The sequence below is a fragment of the Lethenteron reissneri genome, chromosome 10 (assembly GCF_015708825.2).
Source record: "Lethenteron reissneri isolate LAM-NWPU_2019-01 chromosome 10, ASM1570882v1, whole genome shotgun sequence".
Classification (NCBI taxonomy): Eukaryota; Metazoa; Chordata; class Hyperoartia; order Petromyzontiformes; family Petromyzontidae; genus Lethenteron; species Lethenteron reissneri.
Window position 1 is genome coordinate 9,640,176 of NC_083788.1, and position 11,129 is coordinate 9,651,304.

Sequence of the window (11,129 nt, forward strand, 5' to 3'; positions counted from 1 at the left end):
AAAACGCATATTTTTAAAAGTGGAGGGGAGAACCCGGATGTTCACACGACTTCGAGGAGAACATGCAAACTCCAAATATACAGGCATCAAGGTTGGGATCGAACCCACGACCTCCTGTACACAAGGCGAGGTAGTTAACATCTCACCACCGTGGCGTTCATTTGAACGATAACTATTTGGACAGCATTACATTGAAGATCTTGTCAATAATGTGTATATTTGCCTGAATCTATCACCACCAGACTTAATAATAAGTCCTTAGCTCTCCGATGTGTTTTTTAGTTGCTGTACTGCGCGTTGTCCAGTGCTGCTCGACTTTTCACTCCACGTGATTGGAGCTTTTTGATGAAATTTAGTTCCTGAAGAGGCTCCCAGCACATGCAGAGAAATGTTGGGAATGGCTCGCCGAGTTTCGGGACTCATAAGACCCCATCTTCTTGCAACTGGAATGTTTTGTTGAGTAAATATTCAGTCTTTAATAGGTGAAAATGCCCTCTTGTTAATTTTCTATGTGCTGTCATGAAATATAAAAAGGTCACTGTCTTCTTTTCCAGACTGGTGGACTGGATCAGGTTGTTGTAAACATACCACCCCTCAGTTGGGCTTGCAAGCTTTTGTGGGTTTACCCCCACAACGCTCGAAAGATAAAAACACTTTTTGACGCATGTACAACTGCCGTGCGTGTATCAGTCCATGGGCCAGAGCAGACATTGGTACCACCTAAAGTATCACAACTCTAGGAGTCCCGACTCATGCGTCTTCTAGCTAATAAGAGTGAATTAATCGATAATGCACTCAATTTGAAATTGGTTTGCACGTAATTCAGTGTCGTCAGTCACATTTAATAAATTGGAACCGCTGAAGGGATATGCCACCTTCAGGTTGTACGGACAAGTGAAATATCTGCAAATGGTCCCATTTACACTATGGGAACCTCATTTGCCAGTAAAAATATTTTTTTTTTACTCTTCTATCTGGCAACAAAACTGACACCAAAAGGCGTCATCTGGTCCAACCCATGTGAGACTAGGCTCTAAGGAAAGCTGTCTCGGGTGTGGACCAATCAACTTCAAGGACAGTGCACATTATCAGTTATGTTCTTTTGTTTGTATTATGACTGCAGGTATTGCGGTCTATGCAAACATGACTCCTTGTAAAAAGGTGTCAGTTTTGTTGCCAGATAGAAGGGTAAAAAAACCAATTGGCCCCATTTACTTTACTCGTATCTGTAGCGTGCGATGCCCTCCTGCGCTGCCCTCTGTGCCCCAGAAACAATCGAAGGCGCACCTGGTGGACTGACTCGTGCTGTGGATCGCACGTGGCCAGACCACCATGTTCTCGCCGTGTTAAAGTTGGCCAACTCATTCCTTTCCCCCCCCCCGAAATGCTTCGCACATTCCGAATTGACTGCATTGTGTTCGTGACAATTCCAAGTGCCTTATTGCATGACGGTGTTCTGTTGTTGTCGACGCATCCGTCCTTTATGTCCGTTGTTACTCGTTGCGTTTGCTTCCTCCCCCCCCCCCCCCTTTTACCTCCCCTAGTGTTTTATAATCGTAACAGGCCGACGGCGGAGTTTTCCTCCGAGAACTTGGAACGCTCGTGACACGTGCATTGCGGCATGGCCGTGTAACATGCATTGCGTGATAAAAAAAAACATTGTTATATGAATTCACTTTAAAAGTTTGCTATTAAAATGTTGGTGAGAAAATGTGTGTGTCCCCCCCCCTTCCCTTACCAGACACGGATCATAATAAACACCTTATGACGGGCGCGTTTTTCACGGTCGATCAAGCACTCAGGAGGCGAGGGGCCAGAGCAACAACACACACAGCGTGGGGGTTGATAATCATGAGGTCACGCGGTTGGGGTCACATCACAGCGACACGCCAAACCCGAAGATTACCACCGGTTCTGGTTTTCCCAGGATCGTGTCCTCCTTAAGGTGGTAGCCCTGTGAATTATACAATTCTACTAGCTTTACTAGCCGGCTTCGCCCGAGACTTGGATTCTTGTCTTGGATTACAACACGGCCTAATCCAGGGGTCGGCAACCAAAATAACAAGAAGAGCCATTTCTTTCCAATTCGGTACAAAATTCAGTATTTCAAGAGCCGCAATGCATCTGAGTACATACTCATTGTCAAGAAGCAGCCTGTAAAGAGCCGCATGCGGCTCCGGAGTCGTAGGTTGCCGACCCCTGGCCTAATCGGAGGGTGGGGGGGGGGGATACGTGACGTTCGCAGGCACACTGCGTGACGCTTCCGCATGCGGGTGACATAGATGTGACATTATAGATGTGACGTCACTGCTCACTTGGCGTGCAAAATATATCCATCATTGCGCCCCCCCACCCCCCCAATTTACAAAAGTCTATTTTTATACTTTTTGCATTGTGTCCAGTCTGGAGGCTACCCACACGCCAAATTTCAAGTTTGTTGCATGTCGGGAAGTTTGCTAAACATTTAGGACACATTCACAAATTTCCCTTTTTTTTTGTATTTGTAAAAATTCCCTCCGGGTTTGTCGGCAGCGTCATATTACACCACACGAGACAATGCGTGCATACAAAGTTCTCGCTCTCCCGGTATTGAGAGACGTTAACTCGTGATATATTGAACCCCACTTGTGTGTATGTCGCGTTCCTAAGTGACTTTACACACAATCCACATCTCGCACTGGATGTCCGTTATTCGAAGCAAATCCTTCTCGTCGCTTTAAACGCAACCTTTCGTGAAACGCAGAGGTAACGAACCGCAGGACGATTCGGTTGATTGAGAATGAAGTTGCCAAATAAAACCATCTCGACGACCCAGGACAAAGGGATATCCCCAAGGAGAGATGGAGCGACGCCTCGGGGTCGTGATGATGGGGCTTCACGGAAGTGCATCATTTATTGGATGTGTACAGACCTTTAACACAACGATTCGTTCACAATCGGTGTTTAGCAACACACATCAAGACGGGTGTACAGCCGTGGACTTAGACACGGACAACAATGACTCCTTCATAGCAGCCTGTGACATCCCATGAGGATGGCTTTCCAAACTTCCCACGGTCCGTCATCCCACATTTGCCATGTTGCTGTTACGCGCTGTATGCGCTCTGATCGGTAAGCACGCTCCACGTAACCTTGAGGAATTATTCTAACCGACGGAAATCTCGTTTGTGCGTCTGGTGTGCCACAAAGAGTGCCGATTCAATGAATATATCGAATAAACTTAGGGGAATCGGGCTCTGGTGCAGTGGTTAACGCCCTGCTTTGAGTGAACCCTGCACCATGAGGAGTTCAATTCCTCGGCCTTGGCTAACATTAGTGGTGAGTGGTCCGAACCACCTCACTTCAACTCGTACTTCTGATCTCGGCGAGGGGGGGAATCCTGCATCCAGTGAATTTGCAAAAGGCTGTCAGTCACGTTGGCCATGTTCATTAATCATTGGGTACATGGAGCATGTGTTGAGGACTTGTATTTGGAAACGGTTGATAAATGTGGAAATAACGGACCTCGTGGCTCAAGACGACTGGAATTTTGGAGACCATACTATAGAAAGTTTTTTTTTAAAAGCCACCCAAAACTCTGCTACGAAATTGTCAGTCCACCCCAAGTGCCAAGTCGACCGGCAGGCCCACGGCAAACCCAAGCCAATCCGACCACATTTCACCTGGAAGTCTGGAGAGGGATTACGTGGTTGAGAGCTATCTTGTGTTCATTTCAAATGGCACTCCAAACACAGGTATAACATAGAAAAGTCAAGTTACCATCAGATACAATGACGGTGGCAGTGCAGTCATCATTGCGGCTTAACAGCTGTCCGTTGTGGAGAACACAGCGCAACCGCAAATACCTACATTATAGTATCCCCGTACGGTTTTGTTGGTTGGCGAATTAATTCCTAATTGCGATGTAAGTGGTCGTGAAAATATTCAATACGATATGGAACGCTGCCTAATCTGGGTGCAGCAGGAAGTACGGACATCGCCGGCACGTGCGGCACTCGTGAATTTCGTAAACACTCAACGGGAAAATTGCATTTACATTCGCTCTGCTGACCTCACAAGAGGTCCACCACTTGTGAGCGGCTTGTCACGTTGGTGTCAGTGCCTGTCCGCACGATACATTCGGTTGCTTGACCAAGCAAGCTGGCTCGGGCTCTTCCGCTGCATTCCCAAGGATGCTGAGAACACCCAAAATAATCGGGAGGCTCCATTCTTTGATTAGCTTTAGCAGCTAGCTGTAAATCTCCATTCAGATAAAATGTTCTTTATTTACTTACATATTTATATAACATAGTTGTAATTCAAAATCACACAACTAAAAAAATTCCTGGGTGGGCATGATAAAGTTGACCATAAATATTGACTTTATTATTCTTTCAAACATTTTTTGTTCCTAGTATTATTCACTTCGAATTACATATATAACAAATCTCTTCTAAAACCGTCGCGTACCAAGCCCTTCCCTGGGTTCCAGAGCTGTGTTTTAGTGCTGTGATGCAGTCTTAGGGTGCGGTGCACAATGATGTGTATCCAGTGAGGGTACTCTGCTCCTGTGCTGGTTTTAGCGATGGGTATTGCTTTGTTGTTGTTGTTGTAGGGCTGGTTGTTGTAGGGCTGGTTGTTGCAGTGGTGTTGTCGAGATGGGTGTCATCAGGTCCTGCTAGGTTCCCGTCTCCGAAGTCTTCCGCTGATTTTCCATCTCCTGGATCTTTAGCTCCTCATCCAGACGCTCCTTTGCCCTTACCACCTGCCCAAAGATGAACATCTCACTTTTAGTCAGTGTTTGGCTAGAACCATGACCAGTCACATTTGTCTCTGCAATGCCAATTTGGACCACATAACAAAAGCCTTTAATTTAGGCTGAGTTGACCAAAGAGAGGTTCAGACCAGGTTGAGATATCAATTTTCACAGGTGGTGCACACATACGACCCTTTCGTCAATCCACTGCTGGATGAGGGCCTCTCTACCCAGTGTGGGTGACGGAGAGGACATTTTACCATGCTGGTCAGTGTGGGTACGTGAAGGCGAAGAGCACAGACAAAGAACGCATGAAATACAATCCAACGAATGATTATGCTGCGCGGTTATCGAGCGAACACCACGTAGCACAGCCCCATAATTGCCTATGACAACCTGGCATGCAAGGTGACCACCCATTCGAATGCTACCGAGGTTCAAACCTGCTTGGTGTCCGATTCGGTCATAGACACTGGCCGTGTGAATGACATCTCGGCAGTGTGGTTGTAACACGGCATTAAACCACTAACCCACCACTCTCGACGACAACGACAACAACCGGCATTCGCCACTAAGTGGCGGTTACTTCACCATGGCGCTTGTGCCAGGCTATGTGCATGTTAAGGCCACGTGCGGTGTCGAACGCCCACTGGCCAGAGGTCATGGGACAGACCCAGGTGCCATGGGTCGTCTGACTGAGATGACTGGCCGATGCACCACCTGTGTCCCCTATTGTGCCAACTTGCTGTGTTTTAGCCACCAGACACTCTGCTCGTTGTTGTGAGCGTCGCTCCTCTGCCCTCCATTGTTGTTGGAGGGCGACTGCCTCCAACTGCCCAGTAGCAGCATCCTTCACGAGCCTCCTCCAAAGAGGGCGATTTTGCCACCACTGGTACCTTTCATCGGCAAGTCCACTCAGCTCCACATCTTCTTGTACCCACATCACTCCATCTCTTCTCTAGCCCATACCACGCCCGGTTAGCTCCCTGGCCGAACAAAAGCTGTCTAGGCATGTGGTGGCTGGGCATGCGGGCTACATGACCCAGCCAATGCAGCCTTGCCTGCCGGAGGAGCTCACCGATGGGACATTGTCCAGATGTTTCAAGCATTGTGAGTTCACTCACACAATCCAGCCTGGATAAAGCCAGGATGGATCGTAGGCAGGACAGCCTAAATGTTTCTAACCGACGAAGATGTTCCATTAGGGGGGTCCACATTTCGCAAGCACGGAAGAAGGGAGGGCATGACCCTGGCCGAGATGACCCGACGCTTCGTGTGGAGCGACAGACCAGGTAGCTTCCACACAGTGTTACATAGCCGATCAAAAGATGCCACTCCGACTGATTCAGAGTGAGACCTCTGCTGTCAAACCGGAGCTGGTCATGAGCACATTGCCCAAGTATGGAAAACTCTCCACTCTCTCCACGACACACACACAACATGAAAACACAGTTTTAAGCCTCGACCGCACCCAAACCCACTCGTACCTTAGACTGCAGGTAGAAGGACCCTCCTGAAGCCTTGTCATTCATTTTAAACAGGTTCTCGTAATTCTGTCAAAAAGAAACGATGGTTGGCGGGAAGCATTATAACAGTGTGAGCAGATACACAACATAAACATAATTGGGTTTGGATGATTCAGGGAAGACTGCCTCTTATTTTCAGCCATTGGAAAACTAATTTATGTCACACTGCTTTTTGTGTTTAGTTTGTTGTCCTTCCGCGTACCTCCGATTAGCACGGTTGTCTACGTACGGTGCGAAAGAAGTTCAACATCCATACATATAACCCATCGGGGTTGTTTGAGCATCAGAGTTGTTTAACCATACTTCACCCTGTTGGTCAGTGCAGTTTGGATGATGGGGGAGGGAGCCACGTCTGGTACGGAGATATGAGATAGTCGCTGATGTGAGTCAGGACCGCGAATCGAAATCTGGTCTCTCAGCGTAGTGCGTTAACCAACCCATCACCGCTCCTCACAGAGCGACATTCGTAAGTGGATAAAGGAATAAAACTGCAGTGGCAGTGGTGAAAAAGCATGAATTCAACTAACGCTGACCACATTCATCGCTAACCCTGCCGTGACAGCTAAGTGTATCACAGGCTCATGTTTCGTGCAATGGCCCTCCAGAGTCACTCGAAAATGTGATCCTATTAAAGGAATCCCCCCGCTGTAAGTTGCCGCATCGTGCATCGTTCCATATATTACGTTGCCGATTCATGAAGAAAATATCTACGCAAGTGTAATGTTTTGCATATGCGTTCTATTAAAAAGATTGCGCAAAAATGTTGTCGCAATTTCTTAACGGTGAACATGGGGAGGCGAGCACGGGACTATTTCGCGACGTAATACTGTGCTGTACACGCATGGCGTGTACCACCGAAATTGCCTGCGCCACGTGTTCAGCCTCTATCTGCCAGCCAGCCATTTTGTCTGATCACTGTGCACGTGTTAGGCACAAATACTGTGTAGCGTGAGATGATAGTTGAAAAAAAGTACAAACGGGCTTAGAAAGACGAGTGCTAAAACGCAGAGTAAATGATGACGAGCACCTCTGGAAATGAAAGGCAATGGAAAAGTATTCATCGAGAGGTTAAATTGTAAGTTTTAAAGTGTTTTCAAGCTTGTAAGAAGGCAGTCGATATTGCCGGAACGTTCTGCAATGAAGCCAAAAGGTCCGGGAGAAGGGCTGGCGAAGAGCCCAGCAGAGAGCCAGCTCCCTCTGGTGAACATGCCTGTGGCTGCAGCGTCATCGTCAGATGAAAAGGAGTGAGATCCTGCCCCATTCAGCCGCATAACTCCACCACTGTTCACCCCAAGAGGCCTCAAGCAGGAAGCTCTTCAAACACCTCTCGTACGTTTTATCGAATTATTTGCATGTATTATTCGTTAAACGTACGTCAACTTAAGATCATATGCATTTTGTACACTTCATGACATTTAGTCACGGAATTTTTTTCCCCCCAGAAATGCCAGCTAGGGAATGCAGTACCTGATTTTAACAGGTCTATGTTAAAAGTTTACATTGAGTAGAAAAAAGGGAAAAACCTATTATCATATTTTGGTACCATAATATAGCTGCTCACCCCGAGCTCTCATTATTCTGATAATGCATTGTCTTTGTGCTGTACGCCTTTTGGCGTACTCTGGTCCTACACCGTTTTGAGACGAGGCTCCAAAGAAAGCTGTCTCTGGTGTGGACCAATCAGTTTAAAAGACAATGCATATATTATCAGAGTATGTTTTTTGTTTGCATTCTGACCACAAGAATTGTGGTTAATGCAGACATGATTCCTTGTAAAAGGTTTCAGTTTGGTGTTTTAACATCTTAACACCTGTTTTGTTGCCAGAAAAAAAGGGCAAAACCTATTCTCAAGTAATTAATAGTTTGTAAAATTTCTCAGGTACGCATGCATTATGTAAAGTGCGGGATTCCAGTGTTTGGCTGCAATACATTTCCACATAAGCCACTTCGTTGTGCTATCATTTGTGGCCAGGTTGCTTCTTAAAAGGAATTACAGAGCTCAGTGGGCATTATCTGGTGAAATAAAAAATAGTTACATTTATAAGGTGTCCACATTAGAGACTCGAGCCGGCCGAGTAAGCCTGTACCTTCTGTATCTCAGCGGCGTCCAACTTGCTCACGTTCAGGATGTCCTTGGCCTCCTGCAGGCCCAGACCGGTCATGCCGCTGGCGACGGCCGACTGCCTTCCAGCGCGGCCCCGCGCCTCCGCTGCTGCCCTGCTCGCTGAGCAACGCATGCACCCTCGTCACCGCAAGCCCACACTCGCGCCTGCTCTCCCCACGCATCTTTGCCATTGCTACATCCGAACCGGGGCCAGCGCAGCGGTCCTCGGGGTATATGGGTGGTTTTCCACTGCCTATTTGGCGTGCCGAGCCAGACATCCGAGTCTGGCTCGGCGGGGGTGGGGGGGGTCAAGCAGCCACCACGAGAGTGGAGTTTATACCTCTGGCTCAACAAGAGGTGTCAAGAGAAATGAGCAAGGACATCACTGAACAACACAAGCCAATTCGGAAACGCCGCACAACCCAATGCCACAGTAGTTACCTTTCTGTTTAGTGCTCAGCTGGTACTGGCTGGCACGTGACGTTTCTCTGCAGCATGGAGACCCAGCTAACGAGAAATTAGCTTTGCTTGCACACTGCTCAGTGTTACGTTGTTGAGTGTGATTTTCAATTTTTTCAAACTTTTATGTTTTAAGGGTCACCACCCTGCTCCCCCCACCCCACTTAAAAAAACACATCTATATAACACATGATATATCCACCCAGGTTATTTCAAGAACACGCTGTAAATGACTTTATTACTACCTGCAAATTCCTGGCGCACGGCCCGTGAGAACGCTTTGCCAACCACCTGAGCTCCCAGCATGACGATCTGAGCCAGGTAGCGAGCCTGTGTGAGCACACGAAGCAGAGGGTGAGCTGCGAATGTCCAGCATACTTCTGTTGAATAAAAACTCCACGAGACTGATATTCTCCACATGGGATATCACGGGCCGAAAAGTTGTGGTTAGGAAATTTGTGTAGTGTGTAGGCATCATCAGTCTATCTACTGCTGGATGAAGCCCGGTATAGACCGTGCCAGTCAGTGTGTTTTTGTTTAATAACATATAGTGTGGTACATGTAGGTAGTGTGTTCTTCCCTGAACATTAACGCATCATAATGGAGATAAATCTGTGTAAGAAATCGCACGACTGCATCCTCGTCCAGAGAGGACGACGGTTACGTTTTTTTTCGTGGCTCGGTGCGAAGTTTAACATAACGTCTGGAATGCAAGCCCACAGCCACATCATTGGGGGCGAGTACTGCCAGCGAGCACTTATGTTGTGGTGGTATTTGTATTATCTGCCCCAGTGCCGAGGTTTTCAACAATGCAAGAGGCGCTCATTTAAGTTCCGAGTCGAGCTCGAGGTTTTAGCCCAGGAGCGAGCTCAACTAAATCCCCGTTAACGCATCCAGCACGCCCCGCGGCGGACCGCGCGGCCTAACCCGCTCCTACCGCCCAGGGGACGAGGAGAGCGGCGGGCATTCTAGTCGAGGGGGGGTGGGTGGGAGTGGTGTTTGACCGAGAAACCACTCCGGCTCTTCGAGAGGGGAGGAGGCTGGAGGGAACCCGCGTGTGAAGCGGCGGACTCACCATGACGCAGAGAGATTTGTCGGCTGAGGAGGTCACTGGTTTTGTGTCTCTCCCCCTCTCTGAATCGCGAGGTGCTAAAAGTCAAAAAGCGCCGCGCCGGGGCTTAAAGGACACACGCGGTGGATCGATTCGTCGATTCTCGCTCCAGCCCGCGGATCGTTGCGTCGAATCGACGGGCGCGCACTCTCGTTTGAGAGTTTTCTCTCGTTCGTTGTCGTTTAAAAATAAATAAAATTTTAAAAATCAAATTGGGGCGACGGACGGTGACGAGCGGCGGCGGGGAACTCGCCAACAACGACGACAACAACCAACAACAAAAATCGAGACGAGGAATCGACCGGCAAGTTAATCGTAATCGCCGACTCACTCGCTCGGGCCGTGCCGGAGATTCTTTCCCGTAATCTCGGGCGAGAGAACCCCGATGATTAAAGTGAGACGCACCACAAACTGGCCGCGCGGTCGCCAATTAAAGCCCTACAACTCTGACTACGCGCTGATATGAACAAATAGACCGGATTACAAGACGATTTCCCGCAACTTTTTTGCTTTAAAATCCACGCGAAAGGCGCCTTTCGTATAGTCGGGGGGATACGGTAACAGCCCGCGTGGTGCCGGCGATGAATCGATTAATCGATTAATCGAAATCGTTCGTGGCGTTCGTCGATTACGAATCGTGAGTTTGCTGTTGGTCAATGTGCGATTTGCGACTCGTGTACTAAATAAAAATGATTTAATTAATATCCGGACGTTGTACCAACCCCCAAGAGGGCTGCGTGGGGAACGGGGGAGACGGGCGGCAAAAGGGGTTCGATTGTTTCATCTTCGATCACCCACCGATTTGTAATCGGATCGATAACGGAATCGGTGTGCAGGGGGCAGGAATCGACCCGCGCTGTCAAGGGCGCGCACTCAAACTGCGGCGGGGAACTCCGGAATCGATTCGATTCGGAATCGAGTCGCGGCGAATCGAGTTCCGACGAACGGGGGAGGGGGGGGGCAGCGTAGGGTACCCCCCCCCCCCCGCTGTGGGTGGGGGCTGTGGGGTGGGGGCTGTGGGGTGGGGCCTGTGGGGTGGGGGGCTGTGGGGGTGTGGGGTGGGGGCTGTGGGGTGGGGTCTGTGGGGTGGGGGCTGTGGGGTGGGGGCTGTGGGGTGGGGTCTGTGGGGTGGGGGCTGTGGTGGGGGCTGTGGGGTGGGGTCTGTGGGTGGGTCTGTGGGTGGGGGCTGTGGGG

General features: G+C 49.0%; 1 protein-coding gene across 1 annotated transcript; it reads right to left on the minus strand.

Annotated features, from left to right (window-relative positions):
* Positions 1–2,844: 2,844 nt before the first annotated feature.
* Positions 2,845–10,588, minus strand: PAM16 (presequence translocase associated motor 16). The gene is made up of 5 exons (XM_061549071.1): positions 9,900–10,588; positions 9,070–9,154; positions 8,349–8,485; positions 6,223–6,288; positions 2,845–4,744 (listed from the first exon to the last, which is right to left on the minus strand). Exons 1-5 carry the CDS (start codon positions 9,900–9,902, stop codon positions 4,658–4,660), a joined length of 378 nt encoding a protein of 125 aa, XP_061405055.1. The 5' UTR covers positions 9,903–10,588; the 3' UTR covers positions 2,845–4,657.
* Between the last annotated feature and the right edge of the window lie 541 nt (positions 10,589–11,129).

Excerpts from the sequence above, each read along its gene's own strand:
- PAM16 (XM_061549071.1), bottom strand. Across the intron at positions 8,486-9,069 it reads CGTGCGCCAGGAATTTGCAG|CGAGCAGGGCAGCAGCGGAG; the intron begins GTAGTAATAAAG and ends TGCGTTGCTCAG. Across the intron at positions 4,745-6,222 it reads CCTTCTACCTGCAGTCTAAG|GTGGTAAGGGCAAAGGAGCG; the intron begins GTACGAGTGGGT and ends ATCTTTGGGCAG.